General features: G+C 41.8%; 1 protein-coding gene across 1 annotated transcript in view; it reads right to left on the bottom strand.

Moving 5' to 3' along the window:
• LOC137874052 (copine-9-like) overlaps positions 1-24,953 on the bottom strand; it is a 237,599-nt gene that overhangs the window by 32,171 nt on the left and 180,475 nt on the right. Inside the window, exons 17-18 of the mRNA XM_068712676.1 lie at positions 1,711-1,813; positions 62-119 (exon numbers count right to left, since the gene is read on the bottom strand). Coding sequence (XP_068568777.1) covers positions 62-119; positions 1,711-1,813 — 161 coding nt within the window. The remainder of the gene's footprint in view (positions 1-61; positions 120-1,710; positions 1,814-24,953) is intronic.

Genomic DNA, 24,953 nt, shown 5'->3' with positions numbered 1-24,953 from the left:
CTCACACACACACACACACACACACACACACACACACACACACACACACACACACACTTACCATCAAACTCAGCAGGGCCCACTCCTACAATGATGATAGACATGGGCAGGGAGGCTGCCTGTGGAGACAACACAGGAGGGGGGTGAGCCAGTCTACTGTTCCCCCACAAAAAAATACACACTGTGCATATCATGCTTGAATGTCCAGTATATACACACGCTAGAGTACACTGTGCTGCAATGAGAGTGAAATACGTTTTGACCATTTTCATGTCTTCACACTGCTTCTTTGTCCAAAGAGTCTTTTCTGCTTTTGTGTTCCTTTCGTCAACAAAATGACAGGTTTTTCACTGCCGTCATGACATATGCAGGAAATACGCAGAATCCCGTTTGAGTGGGCATGGCCATGTGACAGCCACCCGCACGGACTGCAAAGACTTAAAAGTGAGCTCACCTTTTCACAAGTCTCCTAGGGAAAAAATAACATTTAGCATCAAGCTGGGCTCGAGTGTTAACTGGTACGGCTTCTTATTGCTCCAGTTGTGTTGCTAACAATGCACACATGAACCTTTTGCCTACATGACTATAAATTACTTTGAACAGTTACCATAATTCAACTGGAGCTGATCTCAGGCCACCTCTTTCATGCGGACTTGGATACAGTCTCTTGGTCAACATAAAGCTGCACACAAATGTTTCATTCTACAGAATTTTTAGATGAACCTCTGATTCAGACTAGTGTGGGGTAATAATACACACATAATGTGCAAACCGTAAGGTGTTTTTCTTTTTATTCTAATGCTGTTTTGCACTGAAATCATCAGAGATTAACCTAACGTAGAACTGTGATTAGAGTTGTTCCCACACACGCAGTATCAGAAATGCCTCTGATACAGCCTAAAATTCAGGATCAGGTAATGGCGAGTATGCAAGTCTATGCACCGATCTGATCACGTTATCACATCATTTATCAGCTCATTTACGCAGGAACAACAACAACAACAGGTGTCACACGCTACCAAATCAGTGCATCCTGCCTGATCGGTACTGAGCATGTGCAACTCTTAACAGAGATCAGAAAGAAGCGAGATGGCTCACTCGTTATCTACTTCAATAGTCAGCTTTGGGAAAAAAAAAAACAGTTGTTGCGTCCAAAATCAATGATGAAAAAAAGCTAACGAGTGAGCCATCTCGCTTCAAAAACATTTTACACTGAAAAATCTCAAAAACTAGACAACATAATTCATTTCTATGGTATTAATGCTCTGTATGAATTTGTTCATGTTTTACAAAGGGTTTAACCTGAGCCAGGACATACAGCAATGATAGCAATCATTTCACATCCACATTAAGTGTGTCAGCAAACAGTTACTTAATTAATTATTCACTTAAACAGCAAGTCATGTTTCTGGCCAACAAATGAATATATGTCAATGTTTTAGCTCTGTCATACACTCACTACTGACCAAACACATGCATCTTCTCGAAAACCTTACTATTTAACCGTACCATTTCAACATATGTGATTCTTCCTTCACCTTGAAAACATGCAAGAAAAGTTTTCTTCAAGAATTCAAGGTAACACAGGGTGAGTAAATGATGTACAAATAGTCATTTTGTGGGTTAAGGAGTTCTTTAATGCCAAACCCATTAATGAGGTGTCCCCACGTACAGTTGCTGAGTTTTGTGTGCAGTGTTGTGTCCACTCACATTGACCACAGCCTCTTTGGTCTGAGCCATGTCCGAGATGACGCCATCTGTGATCATCAGCAGCACAAAGTACTGGGAGCCGTCAGTCACCTCTGCAGCACACCTACCATCAGAACACACAAACATACACAAAGAGGTTGGGTTAACTGACCTAGTATGTGCGTAGACAAAGTTCAGAGTAACATCGTGTTTCTGTTGTGGTGGTACAAGGCGTTGAGAGCAATGTGATTTTTGTTCGTTTGTGTGATGCATTACTGGCCTGACTTTGTGCTACTTTTGTTCAGTTTCTAATGATCACTGTAGCCAAAAGTAATTGAATTTGTAGACCTTTATTTTTTCATTTTGTGACAAATTGTGGCAATGTCCCCGAATTGCAAAACCATAGGCAAGAATTAAAGTATGACAGTTCAAATAATATAAAAAATTATTTTCATAAGTTTTAGTGCACATACATACATACATACACATATTAAAATGTCTAAAATGCGGGATTATTTGTCTTAGAAATACTTATAATTTCACATGGTACATGCGCACATGGGATCAGAGGGCAAATACTCAGAAGGGTTTTTGTTTTTAATATACCCCTACTCGAGATAGAACACACAACCATTTTATTCATTATTTTGATGATGATGGCCGTGACCGAAATAATATATACAGCAAAGCACCTACTTAATCTCATGTCATTTTTCACCTATTGCTTTAGTTCAATAGTGCCCTGATATCTGCCCTACACCTCAAAGCATTATGAATATCAAAATATGTATTTATCATAAAACTAGAGTCTATAGACGGCCCCCTGTCTATTTGTGTGTCGCACACATGTTTAGGTGTCAGATTATGTCTGAAAAAATAGTTTATTTCTGTGAGTACATTTTGATTTTACTTTGTTTTTGCCATCAGCTTTGTTCGCATGCAAACATTGTATAGTGGGTGAGACACCAGCAAATAACCAACATGATGAAACCATTAAATTACTGCACAGCATTTGACTAAAGAGGCTGTCTAGGCTCTGTATATCACATGGCCAGAGCTTGACGTAAATATAAAAGAGCTTTTATCAAGACACCTAAACAGATAAAAAACTACACGTCGTTTGTACTTTTTAAAGAATTATCAATTGAAGAGCTTTTCACCCTACTGTAATAGTAAAAAATGAGGGATAGATTTTAACATTGCAACACTGCAACACATTTATTTAGTCAGAGATGACACATATAGATAGACAAGCATTCACATTAACACATAGATCGTAAATGGACGCCCAGAGAGACCGATTCATGTGTGGTATTTCTGAAGCATCTTCTTCAGGACACTGTGGATGCTGGTCACAAATATTCCATTTCCCTCATTGGTGAAGTGCACTCCATCTTCCACAAATATGTTCCTGTTGTTGTATCTCAGGTGGGGATGTTCAATCACTTCACCGTCAGTTGCCAACAGCCTTTCTGATGCAATTGTTGACGATCTTCTTGTCTGAATTCACCTTCCCTGGCTGTCCATATCTCCACGCTTGACACTCGTTGATGCAGGAATATGCAATTGTCATTCGAGGAAACATTGCGTGGAAATGCATTAAGGTTCTCTGTCATTCTGGATGCAAGTTCATTGGCGGGCGTCAACCCCAGATCGTTGCCACCGGCGTGGATCACCAAAATGTCAGGGGGACTTTGAGTTTTCAACTCGGTATAAAAAACGGATAGGACGCCACTCCAGCGCAGGCCTCCTTTGAAAAACCACTGAACTTTAGCATTGAGTCTGAAGTTCTCCCCAAAGTTGTGATATGCTCCTTACTCCCCTCGTCAAACGTAACTAAACCCGATGATCCATATCTTAGGTCTTGTGTCCTTCATGTCCTCCTTCATTTTAGGAGAGTTCTCAGGGGAGAGAGCTGGGAAGGAGATCCTTGGGATAATTTTTCTGCCTTGGGAAAAGTCATCAAAAGACCTTTCTACCGGATGTGTACCTTCCAAGATCTTTGTCTTTATCCTCACAGGGGAGGAGATATCTGGGATTATTTTGCTGTCTTGCCAGATATCTCTATAAGGTCTTTTTACTGCAGGTGTACCTCCTGACATCATCCTCTTTTCCTCTCAGGGGAGGAGATCTCTGGGATTATTTTGCTGTTTTGCCAGATTTCTCCATAAGGTCTTTTTACTGCAGGTGTACCTCTAGACATCTTCCTCTTCTTCGTTTCGGGGTAAGTGCTGTCTGGGCTGCCGTTGTGTCTTTGTGAAATAAGCCCTCTTTCTTTTTGCCAGAGGCAATGGGTTTTGTGAACCACGGGAGGATCTGGTCGATGTCTGGTTATCCTCACTTGAGCTCAGATTTTGAGAACAACAGAAGTCCTTCAGGTGGCCCATTGTAGCAAAAGGATGCTGCAACACTTGGCTGGATGTTATCCTGTGAGCAGGATCCAGAACTAAGTAATCCGAAGACTTGGAGGACAGCTGGCTTTCTCTGAAGACTTGAAAGTCCATGTTAGAAGAGGCAATGAAGCTGGACTTTTTGCACATTTAGAAATGAGAAACCTTGTTTTACCCAAACTAGACGGTTAGAAGAAACAGACAGTTTTGACTATTTTCTGCACACAGGAACAAATGTGAACTGATATAATGAAGATTTGGACTTGTAATGTGTCCTCTGTGTTCTGTAATAGTTTGTCAACTAAAATGTGCGTCACATCCTACTATGTCGCTGTCAAGCTAATTATGATTTGCAGACCTCCGCCCCCGGTAAACTATTGTAAGTTATTATGTTGAGCACGTTAAGAGCTCTCTAGGAAGCAGTGTTCCTGTGAATGTGTTTGGTGCTTTTATTGTGGAGGATGAGACGGAAGGAGAAAAAGGGGTTCTGATGAAGTGTGGGAGAAGTGAATAAAGTTGCTGCCGTTTTAACGCAGATTACGGAGCCCCGTATTTATTATTTTATTACTATCATAAAGTATTGACGCAACATAAACCCTCGGCTACACTATCAATGTGTAAATCAAAAAAAATAACACGGAGGAAAATAGAGAGTTTAATTCTGCATGGACGTATTAATTTGCTTTCACTGCCAACGATGCTGGCTTACCTGTATGCTTGAAATGTGTCGAGAAATTAGCAAACAACAAAGAATGTAATGTAAAAAGACACTTCCAGAACAATCACACATTTGCTGAACAGTATCACGCTGGAGATGAGCGAAAAAGAGAGATTTCTCAACTGCTGCAGCAAACTGAGCAAGTTTTTTTTCTCCTCTTCATAAGAGTTTGATATTGTTATAACAGGTGAAACAGCAATAAAATGTCAAGAATTGTCTTTATTCTTGTTCTATAATTTCATAAATACAACAAACTATAGTTTTTGTATATATAATTTAACTATATATAAAACTTTATAAGCTGTGATATCAAATAGCGCTTGCGGCTCCAGACAAATTTTATTTGGTGAAAAATAGGGCAAAATGGCTCTTTGGATAGTAAAGGTTGCAGACCCCTGCTCTAGGAGCTCCAGGACCAGGTGCTCTGCATCTGGCACTCTGACGCAACCGCGTTCCTGTGACACCTTCAGAGACACAGCAACAAATAACTGCCAAAACCCCACTTGTAATCTTTTATGGTCCCGTCACAATGCATACACTGTCTTTTCAAAATGAACATACATGTTTACAGGAAAGAACTCGGTTAGATTTAGGCAACAAAACTACTTGGTGAGGTTTAGGAAAAGATTATGGTTCTAGATAGGTGCACTCAGTAGAGAGCAGATCGCCGCCAGGTGTGTCTGCAATGCCCACAGCTGTATTATGTAATTGAATGAATACAACCAACAATTGGTTAACCCCCGTCTAGACATCTGTATGGCTTCAGAAAACCATGCAAGGTACCACCTGTCCATCAGGACTAACTAAAATTCATACCCATTCATATATAATGCAAGAACAGCCTACAATTTGGGGTTCAGTGTCTTGCCCAAGGACACATTGACATGGAGTAGCCGCAGGGACGACCCGCTCTAACACTGAGCCACGGTCGCCTCGCCCTTAGTGGCCCCTACTGGCTCGAGGACGGTTAAGAGTAGTGAATGATGAGTCAGCAGGCAGTATATGGCAATATAAAACGGCCAATAAAAGGTGTTTTGAGAAACCGCAACCAAGTTGTTATGCAGTTTGCTGCAGCAGAATGGCAGATTAGCCATGGACAGACACAGAGGTGCACACTCATGGAAGCATGCACACACGTGACCAATTGGATGATCCTCCTGGTGGATATAATTAAACCTACATTGGAGGTTTATTTTAAAAAACACTATGCATGTAATGAATGGAAACTGACACGGCATCCCAAGAGCGTCATAGTTTGAAGCGTAGGACCACTGAGCAACTTTTTGACTCATGATCCTTTGAGGTCTCTACGTCACCACGTGCTATTTCAGGCTACGTTTGGTCTCGGCATGCTTATGTCAGTCTGAACACAATGTTACAGTAACTGTGTGACCATGTTTCAAAGGAACTTTTCTTCTCATTTGAATAATTCTCAGTGAATTTGTACCCTGTGAAGGTTCTACAGAGGATGATACCCGCTGATTTTCTCATAAAAGAAGTGGGATACGTACCATTCCTGAGCTTTTGAATGGACTGTACGTCATGCTCTGCAGGTTATTGTACAACCATCAGATACTAAGGTGGCTTGCTGCAGGTCGTTCAGTATGTGGATTGAAATGTTAAAACTGATACACACTTAACAGAACAGATTCCCCGCTAGCGCAGGCTTCTCATGATTTAGTCCACAAAAAAAGGCATTGTATAATAGAATAGTTTGGTTCTACACTGGTTGGTGTGTGTGTGTGTGTCAAGTCAAACAGGATTTTTCTTTTGTGTAAAAAGAAGCAATATAAAGGTCTGAAAAAGATTTAAGACAATTGTAAATAAAATAATAAATAAAGCAATTTGTAAAATAATTAATATACTGACAATCTGACTATTCAGAAAAGAAACAGGGCAGAACCACTCTGCCTGGAACACTAGATAAGCAGACACGCAGTGACATGCAGTGTTGCAGTAAATACGATTCGCAATCGGACAAACACCGCACTGACAGAAATTGCATGGTATTGAGATCTGCGATATGGTAAATGGTGATAGTTAAAGAGGTTTAATTGTTTGTTGATGGTATTATAAGTACATCCTGGTTCACTTTTGGTCACTAATTGTGCTGAAATGAAGAATAATACACTGCCTGGGGTTAAATTGGCAGTTATGGCAGCAGTGAGCATTAGCTGTATGTGCTTTTAAATATATCAGAACATGTTTAGATTATGGAATATGGCACTGGTGCTTTATTACTCAAACCATCATGAATGCATTGCCTGTTTACATTAATTTGTATATAACTTCAAATTACCCCATACCAACCACCATCAGACTCAAACCTTTAAGCCCTTCCAAAGTTCACTGGAAATAAACGTGATTTCCACAGGTGGAAAAAGGGTGGGAACCACTCCAGAGGCAGGGTGAGCCAACCGTTTCAAGAGAGGTAAAAAAGTTTCAACTACTGAACAGTCTTGATGACAAAATCACGAGAGACCTTCACCTTTCCACCAATACCACTGCAAGTGATATTTTCTGTGTCCCTGAAAACCGCTATGGCAATCAAATTGCTATTGCAATAGTGGAGGAGTTGCAGAGAAGGCCAGCTGTCAGAAGTCATCAGCCACGGAAAACAGTTGAATAATCCAAGCTGTGGGGAAGGCACTTCAAGATTTGAGCAACCTTGGAGACATGGGCACAATCAAAAATCCTCTGGTAACGAAGTCAATTGAAAGTAAACTTCCGGAAACTCTGAAAAAGGAATGGCTCGTCTATGTCACTGACAGGAGAAATGCAGTGGCACCAGAGAATCAATTTGACAGTCTCCTGACATTCCTCAAAGGGAAAGAGAGCAAATATGAGCAGCTTGAGCAACTGAGGGATGAAGAGACAAGTAGAAAAGAGATAGGACCGAGCCAAAACATGCTAGAACCAAGTCCACCAAATCAGACGATAACCATTTAGGTTTTAGAGTGTGTAGTCTGTGGTGATAGAAAGCACAAGAAGAAGCTCTATCCTTGCAAAGTTTTGTGCACTGAAGCTAGCAGAGAAAAAGACTGCAGTAAGAAAGTTGGGAGCATGCAAGAGGTGTCTTGAGGTTCATGATGACGCTTCATACTGCAAAGCTGACTTTCTGTGTAAAAACCAAGACTGCACAGATGAGCATGCTCCTGGGCATCATTACTGTATGTGCCCCAATGCTGAGGTGAAAAGAAACAGCATAGAAAAAGTACAGATTTGGGCCAGAGGGAGAGAAAGCCAGGAGGAAATATACGGCGGATCAACTGGAGTTCTTTAACAAACTTTCACCAGAATTAGCAAAACAATGTCGGGATGTATTTTCCAAAACTGCTTCAGGAGCCTTTAGCACTGTAAAAGATCAACCGAGCCTTCTAGTGGAAAGTGGATTGCAAGAGCTACCAGTTATTAAGATGCTTCTCAAGGTCACAGCCAATGCTGGATAAAAAATTGTGACGTTAATTGATTTGGCTTCAGACACAAATTATATAACCCACAAGGCTGCAAGCAGACTGAACCTCAGGAGTGAAGAAATTACTCTTGTCGTCCATGGAGTTGGAGGGATCAAGGTTTGTGTGGAGACAAAGCGATATCTTCTAAAGATCAAAGTAAAGACTCCCAAGGGCACTCTCAAACCCCATCAATTGGTTTGTTATGAGATGGACCACTTGGGAAGTCAGTCGGCGAAACGCATCCTGACCTCTTTGAGGAACTTATTGTGTCAGCCCACATGTCCAAGACACACTTTGCAAGGTCAATGAGAGCAGCGGCTGAAAAGAAGGAGTGTCAGGTGCTCCAAGAAGACAGCTATGTTGATGACATTCTCATATCCCACAATGACCTTGACCAGCTACAAAACCATCACCGCAAATGTAAAGCAGATCCTAAAAGCTGGAGGTTTCGAGCTCAAGCCTTGGATCTTTTCTGGGCAAAGTGGGAAGATGGGTTGAAACTACAAGCTGGAGAGGACCAAGACAAAGACGATGGTCCTGCCAAACCAAATGAGCCACGATGACAATAAGGTGCTTGACCTGGGCTACATGGTTGAAGAAGACAAGCTCCAAGTCATAATCGCAATCAATTTCTCGAAGAGAAAGAAAAAGATGATAATTGGCCATGACCTTCATCAAGGACAAGTCAGATATCAAATACCAAATCTCCTGACGCGAAGAGAACTGCTCAGCCAAGTTTCAGGCCTGTATGACCCAGTTGGCCTGGTAACTCCTGCTAAGCAAAAGGGAGCTATTCTGGTGCAAAGGGCGTTCCAAGAGGCAAAGAGTGAAAGATGTCCAGTCAAAGACACATGGGACATAGCATTCTCAGACGGCCTCAGGGAGGATGCAATTAAGCTATTTGAGGAGTACATCCAACTTGGCAAAGTCAAGTTCACCAGACCACTAACGCCTCCATGCTACATTGATAAACCTTAGGCAATCACATTCTCTGATGGAAGCGAGCATACCTATGAAGCAGTGATGTACCTACGATCAAGAAAGATCTGGTCAGATCCAGGTACCAATATCATTGGAGCAAAACCAGTCTTGAAGGAGGCAGTGGCCAAAAACATGACAGAGTGGATGTGGAAAATCCACCCAGCCGATTCTCCACACAGGAATGGTGCTGCAGAAGCTGCTGTACGCTTCGAAAAGAAAGCACTTCAGAGACTTGGAAAGGAGTCTGAGCTCAGTTACAGCGAGTTCCAGACAACTCTTCACATAGTAACCAACCTGGCAAATGACACCAGAGTACAGAGCCGGGAAGACTGTATTCAATATATCACACCCAACACGCTCCTTCTTGGCCGGGCATCTCAAAGCCGGGATTTCAAAACTTTTGACTTTTCCAACTACCCCTACAAAAGACTCTGAGCAATGCAGTCAGAGGTGACCAAGTTCTGGATGCATTGCAGTCAATTGGCTGGTCCCGGAGAGAATACTTTGCTGTTGGGGACATTGTCTGGCTAAGTGACCAAAATGTGCTGAGGGGGCAATTCAAGCTCGGCAGGGTCATCAGTACAAATCCTGACAGTAAAGGCATCGGCAGGGACGTCGACGTCAGGATCCTTCCAATCTACCATGTTCTTGTGACGATAGCTCTGAAGGCCAGAGCAAATCATCCAACCTTGGACAAGCAAAAAGGGAAGATTCAAGCTACCATCCTTCACAGAGACATCAGGTGGTTGGTTATCTTACTACCTGCTGAGGAACAAATGGAGAGTCAATTCAGGACAACATCTCAAGATGATCGAGAGCACCGAACTGGGACCACAAAGTTTCACAAAGTTTGCCTTTAAAGCTGGCGATCTCCCTAGCGGTTTCAAGGGAAGATTGAGTGGGAGGTGTCAGGTCAAACAGGATTTTTCTTTTATGTAAATATAAGCAATATAAAGGACTGAAAAAAAGATAATTGTAAATAAAATTAAAGCTGCAAGCAGCGATGAACGGGCCCTCGCCTCGTCCCGCACGTTGGGGGTGCCGGCGGGACTCCAACGTATGCAGCCGAGATCGTCTGCGACAGTCGGACAACGCGCGTTGGAGTCCGATGATTTTTTTCTGCTTGGACCGCGTGACGCAGGAAATGATGCTATGCAAATAGTCCACAGCATCCTGTATCCGCTCTGTGGTGCTACAGAGCGTGCAAAAACATGTTTTATGTTGCTCTATAACAACTGTAGACAACATTGTGTAAAAGTCATGTAAATCGGATGCCAGTTGTCAAAAAACGCATAATTACTTTGGCCAGCAGGTGGCGCTGTGAGTATTAGTGAAAATTAGCTTGTAGACATCCTCAGGCCATGAGTCTTATCAAGCATGGGAAGTTTAGGAGCGTTTGGAACAAGTCCGGCTGAGTTACATCAGCTTTTTTCATGGGGAGTCACGTAAAGTAGCCGCCCGCTACGGCTAAGCCATTCCGTCAAACGTAAAGCTTTTGATAAATTTTAATCACAAAGGTCTTGAGACTGTACCGACCAAATTTGAAGTGGATCCGACAAAGTGCCTAGGAGGAGTTTGTTAAAGTATAGCGACTAGAAATGAGCCTAAATCCATTGAAAAATTACACAAAAATCTAAATGGCCGACTTCCGGTACGGTTTAGAGCATGGTCCCAAGAGACTTATTTGTAAGTCTCTCTGAGATACATAACCCTTCCAAGTTTCATACAGGTACTTCAAACGTAGCGCTGGGGCTGCTCTTTTGAAATATTGTAAGGGGCGCTATGGAGGCAATTTAAAACGGCCAAGCCAAACACCCATATAAAATATGTCCTCCCATTACCTATAACACATGTATAAAGTTCCATGAGTTTTTGAGCATCGCAAGCCACTGATCCATCAGCCTACTTTTTCATGGCAAATGATGCGTTGCCGCGGCAACAGCGTTCAACAAAAACTCCCAATATTCATGGTGGTGCATCATCAACATGTTAAGACTATCTTTACAAAATTTCAGACTGATCTGGTGAACTGGCTAGGAGGAGTAAATAAAAGTATAAAATATGACATTTCCTTTTGCCAGTAGGTGGCACTATGAGTTATTGAACATTTTTCAATTGAAATGTGCTAAGAGTTGAAGTAGCATCATGCATAAGAAATTTCGTGCAGATTGAATAATGTACCTTGGAGTTATAACAACTTCTTTTTTCCCGACCGATGAGGCAAAATGGCCGCCCCGCCATGTCAAGGTTCTTTGATGAAAACTCTAGCTTTTGATAACTTTCATCACAAAGGTCTTAAGAGCATCCTGACCAAATCTGAAGTTGATCGCATGAATTCTCTAGGAGGAGTTCGTTAAAATACAAAGGCTGAAAACATGAAAAATCACCAAAAAACTGAAATTGAGTGAAATACTGTAGCGCCCCCTATAGGTTGAATGGAATGAAAATTGCAGGGTATGTTCCACCAAGCAATGTGCACATATACTGCAAATTTGGTGATTTTAGGATACATGGTTGAGAAGTTATGTGTATTGAAAAACAAGCCACGCCCCAAGAAGTTCATTGGTCCGTATCTTCTAAACGCTTTAAGATATCAAGAAGCTTTTGATAGCTTCATGTGATCTTGATCCAATAATGATCCACAGAAAATTTGGTAGCAATCGGACCAAGTGTGTAGGAGGAGTTCTCAAAAATGTGTTTTTCACAAAATTCAAGATGGCGGAAAATTTTGGGAGGCGGACCTTAGGGGTCTGAGAGGCTTTTTTTTTAGAGCTAGTGGATTTGGACATGTGTGTCGAATTTCAAGTAAATCGGACATCGAGACCTCAGCTTACGCGGCCAAGAATGTCTGCGACCATCAGTTAACGCGACCACGAGTTAGACGTTTTTTTCCTGCTTGGAGTATTTGACCTTGGAAATTGTGCTTTGCAAATAGTCCACCACTTCCTGCAACCACTGTGTGGCGCTAAACAACGTGCGTCAACATAATTTATGTTGCTCTATATCAAGTGTAGACAACATCATGTAACTTTCATGTGAATCGGATATCGTTTGTCAAATAACGCTGATTTCCTTTCGCCATTAGGTGGCGCTTTGACTTAAATGGAAAATTGGCTTGTAGACATCCTCAAGCCATGACTGTTATGAAGCATGGCAAGTTTGGGACAGATTTGAACAAGTCCAGTGGAGATACATCAGCTTGCTGTTTCATGGGGAGTCACGTAAAATGGCCGCCACGCCACGGCTACACCATTCAATCAAACGTAAAGCTTTTGATAACTTTTAATCACAAAGGTCTTTAGATTTTAGTGGATCTGAAAAACTCCCTAGGAGGAGTTTGTTAAAGTATAGCACCTAGAAATGGTCAAAAATGAATGGAAAATGCACACAAAGATCAGACCAGACTTCCAGTATGGTTTACAGCATAGTCTCAAGAGACTTTTTTTAAATCTACATTTAAAACATGGTACATGTGCCTACTAAATTTCATACATGGGGCTGGGGCTGCTTTGTTGAAAATTTGCAGGGGGCACTATCGAGGCAATTTATAACGGCCAAGCCAAAAATCCACATGAAATCTGTATTTGCATCACCTATGACATATGTACAAAGTTCCATGAGTTGAGTATCCCAAGTTACAAATAAATCTATCCAAATGAGCATTCCCGATTCTCTCGTACAGTCAAACGTCCGTCTCCTGATTCAAATAAATCATCTAAGCAACAAGTCCATACACTACTTCATGGTGATCTAGCAATAGCTTAAGCCCCTAGGTCCCCCATTTGGACGCAAGTGTACATAAAACGTACAGAGTTTAGTGTACAAAGTGACTGCCAAAGAACCCACGAAGAACGAATATAATGATGTTATAGTTCTGGAAAAACCTCAGAAACTTGGGAACAACATGAACCAAGCCACAACTCCCATCAGCCAAGCAAACAAATAACAAAATATCATAAATCATAACTCAATATCACTGGACCTGACCAGAGAAAACAGCTGCTACGTGCTAGCTACGAAAATGCTGCATGAAAAAGCATGTCTGCTTGACGCAGATTACGGAGATATCCTCCATTTCTCTCCCCGGTAAACCATCGCAGAGATATTCAGCATCAAGCACAAAAAAGTCACACAGCTTTATCGAATATTGTACTCACTTTTGGTCGAATCACAGCGAAAAAATTAAATATTTCCGTACTTCCACGTCTCTGTATGTCCAGCTGCATGTGCTCCGTGTGAATCCGTTCGATTCGTGTCTCTCCAATACTGGTCGGCTTCTGGGGAGGGATGTAGTCTCAGCAAATTGGATTTCAGATCTGACATCAGATGGGACGTTTTTTATTCTGATTGGCTATTAGTGCTGTCAATCATCTAACTTTCAATTCCCTGCAATTCTATTGGCTTATAGGAGGGCTCAATGGCGAAAATCGGAGAAAGGGGGGCTGAGCTGCAGCCCTGAACAGAGAGAGAGGGCTGGATCTGAAAAAAGTTGAATGAACACAGAGACTTAGAAAGAGCTTAGAAAGGGCTTAGGGCCTTCAAATAAAGCCCAAACTACTCTATTTAGATGTAGTGAACACCATTAGTGATATATACAAGTGAAATATATAGTTTGGTACATCATAAAGTTAAAATAACACACATTGTGCAACATGTGTAAATATTGGAATCCTCGCCTGAAATTTCTGTACTGTATCCTCTCTAGCTTATGAATGCTTCACTTTATCTAAGTGAAAATGTGAATAGAGACATATAGTTCTATGATCTGGGACAGCTTGAAAGCTTGGATCTACATAATTTCTAAAAAAAAATACCCTGAAATTGCTTTTTTTTTTCCAGGCGAAAGTTAGAATTTTCAATTTGTGCTGTGTGCCATCTTAATTTACTCTTAACCAGTAACATATCTACTGATATTTACACATATAAACACATCTCACAAGTGTTAGGGTTATTTTATTACCAAACGTATTAAAATAGCCCTTACAGTTGCAACACTACATTCATTGTAGTATGGGTATGCTATTTTCGAGCTGAGGCCTAAAAATAGGCTGGGGCTTAACAACTGGTTTCAAATGCACAGCTAACAGTATAAAAGCACAGCTAACAGTATAAACGCAAAGCTAACGGTTATTATGCTAATGCTAACGGCTAATCGCGATTAGTAACACAACTTGTTTTACACTATAACATTTAGTCACAGTATAGAAAACAATTCACAAACTCGTATTTACCTCTTGTACATCACAACAGTCCAAACCATAGGATAACTGGTCGTCAGCCATTAAGTTATGAACATTATTGCACTCTCACAATAGTCACTATTCACTTGATGGTGATAATTCGCTTCTCCATTTCTCCAACACACTGAACCTGGCCGCATACGACTAAGCCTCACCCCTCTACATGAGAATGGGCTTGGATTGGCTGTTAGTTTCAGGACAAGCCAATTAAACAAAGTCAAAACAAAGATTGACATATCATACTGCTACACAAGTTAGGCTGTTAGGGAGAACACACGTTCTGAATCATGTACTATCAAACAAACTATGCTCATTTGCATGAACTGCAACTTTTGAACTGTAAAGCTTATGAGTCTCTTATTGAAATACATTTTATCCACCCATATCTATTTCTACCCATACTTGTACAGTTTTAACTTGGTTTTAGAAAACTATTTATATCCTGAATTAATTTTTAACAAGGGCTACACCAATATTCTACTAGTTCCTGAATCCACTATGTGGCGCTAGAGAACACATGCAAACATGCATTATGTTGCTCTACAACAAGTGCTCTTTTAGGGTCTATATCAAGTGTAGACAACATCATGTAAATTACATGTGAATCGGATATTGTTTGTCAAATAACGCAGATTTCCTTTCGCCATGAGGTGGCGCTTTGAGTTATATGGAAAATTGGCTTGTAGACATCCTCAGGCCATAACTGGTATCAAGCATGGCAAGTTTGGGACAGATTTGAACAAGTCCAGTGGAGATACATCAGCTTGCTGTTTCATGGGGAGTCACGTAAAATGGCCGCCACGCCACGGCTACACCATTCAATCAAACGTAAAGAATTTGATAGCTTTTAATCACAAAGGTCTTTAGATAGTACTGACCAAATTTGAATTGGATCCGCAAAATTCCCTAGGAGGAGTTTGTTAAAGTATAGCGCCTAGAAATGGTCAAAAATGAATGGAAAATTCAAACAAAAAGCAAAATAGCAGACTTCCAGTATATTTTAGGGCATAGTCTCAAGAGACTTTTTTTTAAGTCTCAATGTGTTACATGTGTCTACTAAATTTCATACAGCTAGGTGAAATATACCGCTGGGGCTGCTCTTTTGAATATTGGTAGGGGGCGCTGTCAAGGCAATTTCTAAAAGAAAAGGCAAAACCCCATATTAGTTATTTATGTTTATCACCTTTGACACATGTGCAAAGTTCCATGACTATTTGTTCATCCTAAGCCACAGAAAACTGAGCTTCCATTTCACGGTGAATAATGCGTTGCCATGGCAACATATTTTAACGAAAACTCACAAAATTCATGATGAAGTATCATCAATGTCTCAAGGCTTTCCTCAGAAAATGTGAGGTCCATCAGATCAACTGGCTAGGAGGAGTACATCAAAGTATAAAACGTGTCATTTCTTTTTGCCAGTAGGTGGCGCTATGACTTTGAGAACATTTTGGCATGAAAATGTGCTCAAGCCTGAAATAGCATTATAAAGCATTTAAGAAATTTCGTGCAGATTGATTAATGTACCTTGGAGTTATAAGAACTTATTTTTTCCCGGCCGATGAGGCAAAATGGCCGCCCCGCCACGTCAAGGTTCTTCGATGAAAACTCTAGCTTTTGATAACTTTCATCACAAAGGTCTTAAGAGCCTCCTGACCAAATTTGAAGTCGATCGCATGAATTCTCTAGGAGGAGTTCATTAAAATACAAAGGCTGAAAACATGAAAAATCACCAAAAAACTGAAATTGAGTGAAATACTATAGCGCCCCCTATGGGTTGAATGGAATGAAAATTGCAGGGCATGTTCCACCATGCAATATGCACAAATACTGAAAATTTTGGGATTTTAGAATACACGGTTGAGAAGTTATGTGTATTGAAAAACAAGCCACGCCCCAAGAAGTTCATTGGTCCGTATCTTCTAAACGCTTTAAGATATCAACAAGCTTTTGATAACTTCATGTGATCTTGATCCAATAATGATCCCCAGAAAATTTGGTAGCAATTGGACCAAGTGTGTAGGAGGAGTTCTCAAAAATGTGTTTTTCACAAAATTCAAGATGGCGGAAAATCTAGGTAGGCGGACCTTAGGGGTCTGAGAGGCTTTTTTTTAGAGCTAGTGGATCTGGACATGTGTGTCGAATTTCAAGTAAATCGGATATACTGGCCGAGGGGCGTCGTCGGTCCGACTTGTAGGGAGCGCTAGAGAGCCATTTCTTTTCACACATATATGAAACCTATATCATACCTCTATTTTCACCAGGCCTGACAAGTCTGCAAAATTTGGTGAGTTTTCATGTATGGCAAGTATCCCAAATATGCGCCCAAAGTACAAAAATAAAAATCAGAATAATAATAATAATAATAGTAATACCCCATAGAATTTCAATAGGGCCTTCGCTGGCCCGACGTTGTCGGTGGCTCGGGCCCTAATTAAAGCTGCGAGCAGCGATGAACGGGCCCTCGCCTCCTCCCGCACGTTGGGGGTGCCGGCGGGACTCCAACATATGCAGCCGAGATCGTCTGCGACAGTCGGACACGCGCTTAGGAGTCCGATGCTTTTTTTCTGCTTGGACCGCGTGACGCAGGAAATGATGCTATGCAAATAGTCCACAGCATCCTGTATCCGCTGTGTGGTGCTACAGAGCATGCACAAACATGTATTATGAATCTCTATAACAATTGTAGACGACATTGTGTAAAAGTCGTGTAAATCGGATGCCAGTTGTCAAAAAACGCAGAATTACTTTGGCCAGCAGGTGGCGCTGTGAGTATTAGTGAAAATTAGCTTGTAGACATCCTCAGGCCATGAGTGTTATCAAGCATGGGAAGTTTAAGAGTGTTTGGAACAAGTCCGGCTGAGTTACATCAGCTTTTTTCATGGGGAGTCACGTAAAGTAGCCGCCCGCTACGGATAAGCCATTCCGTCAAACGTAAAGCTTTTAATCACAAAGGTCTTGAGACTGTACCGACCAAATTTGAAGTGGATCCGACAAAGTGCCTAGGAGGAGTTCGTTAAAGTATAGCAACTAGAAATGAGCCTAAATCCATTGAAAAATGACACAAAAATCAAAATGGCCGACTTCCGGTACGGTTTAGAGCATGGTCCCAAGAGACTTATTTGTAAGTCACTCTGAGATACATAATCCTACTAAGTTTCATACAGGTACCTCAAACGTAGCGCTGGGGCTGCTCTTTTGAAATATTGTAGGGGGCGCTATGGAGGCAATTTAAAACGGCCAAGCCAAACACCCATATAAAATATGTCCTCCCATTACCTATAACACATGTATAAAGTTCCATGAGTTTTTGAGCATCGCAAGCCACTGATCCATCAGCTTTCTTTTTCATGGCAAATGATGCGTTGCCGCGGCAACAGCGTTCAACGAAAACTCCCAATATTCATGATGGTGCATCATCAACGTGTTAAGACTATCTTTACAAAATTTCAGACTGATCTGGTGAACTGGCTAGGAGGAGTAAATAAAAGTATAAAATATGACATTTCCTTTTGCCAGTAGGTGGCACTATGAGTTATTGAACATTTTTCAATTGAAATGTGCTAAGAGTTGAAGTAGCATCATGCATAAAAAATTTCGTGCAGATTGAATAATGTACCTTGGAGTTATAACAAGTTCTTTCTTCCCGGCCAATGAGGCAAAATGGCAGCACCGCTACGTCAAGGTTCTTTGATGAAAACTCTAGCTTTTGATAACTTTCATCACAAAGGTCTTAAGAGCATCCTGACCAAATTTGAAGTCGATCACATGAATTCTCTAGGAGGAGTTCGTTCAAATACAAAGGCTGAAAACGCGAAAAATCACCAAAAAACTGAAATTGAGTGAATTACTGTAGCGCCCCCTATTGGTTGAATGGACTGAAAATTGCAGGGAATGTTCCGCCATGCGATGGGCACATATACTGCAAATTTGGTGATTTTAGGATACACGGTTGAGAAGTTATATGTATTGATAAATAAGCCACGCCCCAAGAAGTTCATTGGTCCGTATCTTCTTAACGCAGTAAGATATCAACAAGCTTTTGATAACTTCATGTGATCTAGATCTGATAATGATCCTCAGCAAATTTGGCAGCAATCGGACAAAGCGTGTAGGAGGAGTTCTCAAAAATGTGTTTTTCACAAAATTCAAGATGGCGGAAAATTTTTCTAGGCGGAGATTAAGGGTCTGAGAGGCTTTTTTTTTTTAGATCTAACGGTTGTGGATATGTGTGTCGAATTTCAAGTGAATCGGACATACTGGCCGAGGGGCGTCGCTGGTCCGACTTGTAGGGGGCGCTACAGAGCCATTTTTTCACACAAATATACAATCTATATCATACCACAAGTTTCACCAGACCTGACAAGACTGCAAAATTTGGTGAGTTTTCATGCATGACAAGTTCCCCAGAAATGCTCCCAAAGAGGAAAAATAAAAATCAGAATAATAATTAAAGCTGCAAGCAGCGATGAACGGGCCCTCGCCTCCTCCCGCACGTCGGGGGTGCCGGCGGGACTCCAACGTATGCAGCCGAGATCGTCTGCGACAGTCGGACAACGCGCGTCGGAGTCCGATGATTTTTTTCTGCTTGGACCGCGTGATGCAGGAAATGATGCAATGCAAATAGTCCACAGCATCCTGTATCCGCTGTGTGGTGCTACAGAGCATGCACAAACATGTATTATGAATCTCTATAACAATTGTAGACGACATTGTGTAAAAGTCGTGTAAATCGGATGCCAGTTGTCAAAAAACGCAGAATTACTTTGGCCAGCAGGTGGCGCTGTGAGTATTAGTGAAAATTAGCTTGTAGACATCCTCAGGCCATGAGTGTTATCAAGCATGGGAAGTTTAAGAGTGTTTGGAACAAGTCCGGCTGAGTTACATCAGCTTTTTTCATGGGGAGTCACGTAAAGTAGCCGCCCGCTACGGATAAGCCATTCCGTCAAACGTAAAGCTTTTAATCACAAAGGTCTTGAGACTGTACCGACCAAATTTGAAGTGGATCCGACAAAGTGCCTAGGAGGAGTTCATTAAAGTATAGCAACTAGAAATGAGCCTAAATCCATTGAAAAATGACACAAAAATCAAAATGGCCGACTTCCGGTACGGTTTAGAGCATGGTCCCAAGAGACTTATTTGTAAGTCACTCTGAGATACATAATCCTACTAAGTTTCATACAGGTACCTCAAACGTAGCGCTGGGGCTGCTCTTTTGAAATATTGTAGGGGGCGCTATGGAGGCAATTTAAAACGGCCAAGCCAAACACCCATATAAAATATGTCCTCCCATTACCTATAACACATGTATAAAGTTCCATGAGTTTTTGAGCATCGCAAGCCACTGATCCATCAGCTTTCTTTTTCATGGCAAATGATGCGTTGCCGCGGCAACAGCGTTCAACAAAAACTCCCAATATTCATGATGGTGCATCATCAACGTGTTAAGACTATCTTTACAAAATTTCAGACTGATCTGGTGAACTGGCTAGGAGGAGTAAATAAAAGTATAAAATATGACATTTCCTTTTGCCAGTAGGTGGCACTATGAGTTATTGAACATTTTTCAATTGAAATGTGCTAAGAGTTGAAGTAGCATCATGCATAAAAAATTTCGTGCAGATTGAATAATGTACCTTGGAGTTATAACAAGTTCTTTCTTCCAGGCCAATGAGGCAAAATGGCAGCACCGCTACGTCAAGGTTCTTTGATGAAAACTCTAGCTTTTGATAACTTTCATCACAAAGGTCTTAAGAGCATCCTGACCAAATTTGAAGTCGATCACATGAATTCTCTAGGAGGAGTTCGTTCAAATACAAAGGCTGAAAACGCGAAAAATCACCAAAAAACTGAAATTGAGTGAATTACTGTAGCGCCCCCTATTGGTTGAATGGACTGAAAATTGCAGGGAATGTTCCGCCATGCGATGGGCACATATACTGCAAATTTGGTGATTTTAGGATACACGGTTGAGAAGTTATATGTATTGATAAATAAGCCACGCCCCAAGAAGTTCATTGGTCCGTATCTTCTTAACGCAGTAAGATATCAACAAGCTTTTGATAACTTCATGTGATCTAGATCTGATAATGATCCTCAGCAAATTTGGCAGCAATCGGACAAAGCGTGTAGGAGGAGTTCTCAAAAATGTGTTTTTCACAAAATTCAAGATGGCGGAAAATTTTTCTAGGCGGAGATTAAGGGTCTGAGAGGCTTTTTTTTTTTAGATCTAACGGTTGTGGATATGTGTGTCGAATTTCAAGTGAATCGGACATACTGGCCGAGGGGCGTCGCTGGTCCGACTTGTAGGGGGCGCTACAGAGCCATTTTTTCACACAAATATACAATCTATATCATACCACAAGTTTCACCAGACCTGACAAGACTGCAAAATTTGGTGAGTTTTCATGCATGACAAGTTCCCCAGAAATGCTCCCAAAGAGGAAAAATAAAAATCAGAATAATAATTAAAGCTGCAAGCAGCGATGAACGGGCCCTCGCCTCCTCCCGCACGTCGGGGGTGCCGGCGGGACTCCAACGTATGCAGCCGAGATCGTCTGCGACAGTCGGACAACGCGCGTCGGAGTCCGATGATTTTTTTCTGCTTGGACCGCGTGATGCAGGAAATGATGCAATGCAAATAGTCCACAGCATCCTGTATCTGCTGTGTGGTGCTACAGAGCATGCAAAAAAATGTTTTATGTTGCTCTATAACAACTGTAGACAACATTGTGTAAAAGTCATGTAAATCGGATGCCGGTTGTCAAAAAACCCAGAATTACTTTGGCCAGCAGGTGGCGCTGTGAGTATTAGTGGAAATTAGCTTGTAGACATCCTCAGGCCATGAGTGTTATCAACCATGTGAAGTATGGGAGCGTTTGGAACAAGTCCGGCTGAGTTACATCAGCTTTTTTCATGGGGAGTCACGTAAAGTAGCCGCCCGCTACGGCTAAGCCATTCCGTCAAACGTAAAGCTTTTGATAAATTTTAATCACAAAGGTCTTGAGACTGTACCGACCAAATTTGAAGTGGATCCGACAAAGTGCCTAGGAGGAGTTCGTTAAAGTATAGCAACTAGAAATGAGCCTAAATCCATTGAAAAATGACACAAAAATCAAAATGGCCGACTTCCGGTACGGTTTAGAGCATGGTCCCAAGAGACTTATTTGTAAGTCTCTTTGAGATACATAATCCTACCAAGTTTCATACAGGTACCTCAAACGTAGCGCTGGGGCTGCTCTTTTGAAATATTGTAGGGGGCGCTATGGAGGCAATTTAAAACGGCCAAGCCAAACACCCATATAAAATATGTCCTCCCATTACCTAGAACACATGTATAAAGTTCCATGAGTTTTTGAGCATCGCAAGCCACTGATCCATCAGCCTACTTTTTCATGGCGAATGATGTGTTGCCATGGCAACAGCGTTCAACGAAAACTCCCAATAGTCATGATGGTGCATCATCAACGAGTTAAGGCTATCTTTACAAAATTTCAGACTGATCTGGTGAACTGGCTAGGAGGAGTAAATAAAAGTATAAAATATGACATTTCCTTTTGCCAGTAGGTGGCGCTATGAGTTAACGAATATTTTTCAATTGAAATGTGCTAAAGGTTGAAGTAGCATCATGGATAAGAAATGTTGTGCAGATTGAATAATGTACCTTGGAGTTATAACAAGTTCTTTCTTCCCGACCAATGAGGCAAAATGGCTGCCCCGCCACGTCAAGGTTCTTCGATGAAAACTCTAGCTTTTGATAACTTTCATCACAAAGGTCTTAAGAGCCTCCCGACCAAATTTGAAGTCGATCGCATGAATTCTCTAGGAGGAGTTCGTTCAAATACAAAGGCTGAAAACGCGAAAAATCACCAAAAAACTGAAATTGAGTGAAATACTATAGCGCCCCCTATGGGTTGAATGGAATGAAAATTGCAGGGTATGTTCCACCATGCAATGTGCACATTTACTGCAAATTTGGTGATTTTAGGATACACGGTTGAGAAGTTATGTGTATTGAAAAACAAGCCACGCCCCAAGAAGTTCATTGGTCCGTATCTTCTAAACGCTATAAGATATCAGCAATCTTTTGATAACTTTTGTGATGGAGATCTAACAAATATCCACAGCAAATTTGGTAGCAATCGGACAAAGCGTCTAGGAGCAGTTATGAAAAATGAGTTTTTCACAAAATTCAAGATGGCGGAAAATTTTTCAAGGAGATTAGGGGTCTGAGAGGCTTTTTTGTAGAGCTAGTGGATCTGGACATGTGTATCGAATTTCGAGTAAATCGGACATACTGGCCGAGGGGTGTCGCTGGTCCAACTTTGAGGGGGCGCTAGAGAGCCATTTTTTTTCAAACAATTATAAAACCTATATCATACCCCAAGTTTCACCAGACCTGACAAGACTGCAAAATTTGGTGAGTTTTCATGCTTGGCAAGTACCCCAAATATGCTCCCAAACGATAAAAATAAAAATCATAATAATAATTAAAGCTGCAAGCAGCGATGAACGGGCCCTCGCCTCCTCTGGCACGTCGGGGGTGCCGGCGGGACTCCAACGTATGCAGCTGAGATTGTCTGCGACAGTCGGACAACGCACGTCGGAGTCCGATGATTTTTTTCCCGACCAATGAGGCAAAATGGCTGCCCCGCCACGTCAAGGTTCTTCGATGAAAACTCTAGCTTTTGATAACTTTCATCACAAAGGTCTTAAGAGCCTCCCGACCAAATTTGAAGTCGATCGCATGAATTCTCTAGGAGGAGTTCGTTCAAATACAAAGGCTGAAAACGCGAAAAATCACAAAAAAACTGAAATTGAGTGAAATACTATAGCGCCCCCTATGGGTTGAATGGAATGAAAATTGCAGGGTATGTTCCACCATGCAATGTGCACATTTACTGCAAATTTTGGGATTTTGGGATACACGGTTGAGAAGTTGTGTGTATTGAAAAACAAGCCACGCCCCAAGAAGTTCATTGGTCCGTATCTTCTTAACGCTTTAAGATATCAACAAGCTTTTGATAACTTTTGTGATGGAGCTCTAACAATTATCCACAGCAAATTTGGTAGCAATCGGACAAAGCGTCTAGGAGGAGTTCTCAAAAATGTGTTTTTCACAAAATTGAAGATGGCGGAAAATTTTTCCAGGCGGAGATTAGGGGTCTGAGAGGCTTTTTTGTAGAGCTAGTGGATCTGGACATGTGGGTTGAATTTCGAGTAAATCGGACATACTGGCCGAGGGGCGTCGCCGGTCCGACTTGTAGGGGGCGCTAGAGAGCCATTTCTTTTCACACATATATGAAACCTATATCATACCTCTATTTTCACCAGGCCTGACAAGTCTGCAAAATTTGGTGAGTTTTCATGCATGGCAAGTATCCCAAATATGCACCCAAAGTACAAAAATAAAAATCAGAATAATAATAATACCCCATAGAATTTCAATAGGGCCGTCGCTGGCCCGACGTTGTCGGTGGCTCGGGCCCTAATAATACCCCATAGAATTTCAATAGGGCCTTCGCTGGCCCGACGTTGTCGGTGGCTCGGGCCCTAATAATAATAATAATAATACCCCATAGAATTTCAATAGGGCCTTCGCTGGCCCTACGTTGTCGGTGGCTCGGGCCCTAATAATAATAATAATAATACCCCATAGAATTTCAATAGGGCCTTTGCTGGCCCGACGTTGTCGGTGGCTCGGGCCCTAATAATAATACCCCATAGAATTTCAATAGGGCCTTCGCTGGCCCGACGTTGTCGGTTGCTCGGGCCCTAATAAAACCCCTTAGAAACTCAATAGGGCCTTCGCTAGCCCGACGTTGTCGGTGGCTTGGGGCCCTAATAATACCCCATACAATTTCAATAGGGCCTTCGCTGGCCTGACGTTGTCGGTGGCTCGGGCCCTAATAAAAAACAGTACAATTTCAAAAGGGCCTTCGCTGGCCCGACGTTGTCGGTGGCTCTGGCCCTAATAATAATCTTTAGAATCTCAATAGGGCCTTCGCTGGCCCGACGTTGTCGGTGGCTCGGGCCCTAATAATAAACATTAGAATCTCAATAGGGCCTTCGCTGGCCCGACGTTGTCGGTGGCTCGGGCCCTATTAATACCCCATACAATTTCAATAGGGCCTTCGCTGGCCCGACGTTGTCGGTGGCTCGGGCCCTAATAAAAACCAGTACAATTTCAATAGGGCCTTCGCTTGCCCGACGTTGTCGGTGGCTCGGGCCCTAATAATTCTTTGAATTACAATAGGGCCTTCGCACGACTTCGTCGGTGCTCGGGCCCTAATAATATTTCAATTTCAATTATTTTAAATGAGTCTAAATAATAATAACAACGCATGATTTGTATTTGAACCCCACCTTCAAAAAATAAAAAAAGTAATCCAAACCTGAGGCACAATGCCACCCACTGGCCTGGGTGGACAATATTATTAGGGCCCGAGCCACCGACAACGTCAGGCCAGCGAAGGCCCTA

Source organism: Cebidichthys violaceus, unplaced genomic scaffold, assembly GCF_023349555.1.
Source record: "Cebidichthys violaceus isolate CVI_PGR_0920_01 unplaced genomic scaffold, fCebVio1.0.p SCAF_17, whole genome shotgun sequence".
NCBI lineage: Eukaryota > Metazoa > Chordata > Actinopteri > Perciformes > Stichaeidae > Cebidichthys > Cebidichthys violaceus.
This window is presented reverse-complemented; position numbering and strand designations above follow the sequence as displayed.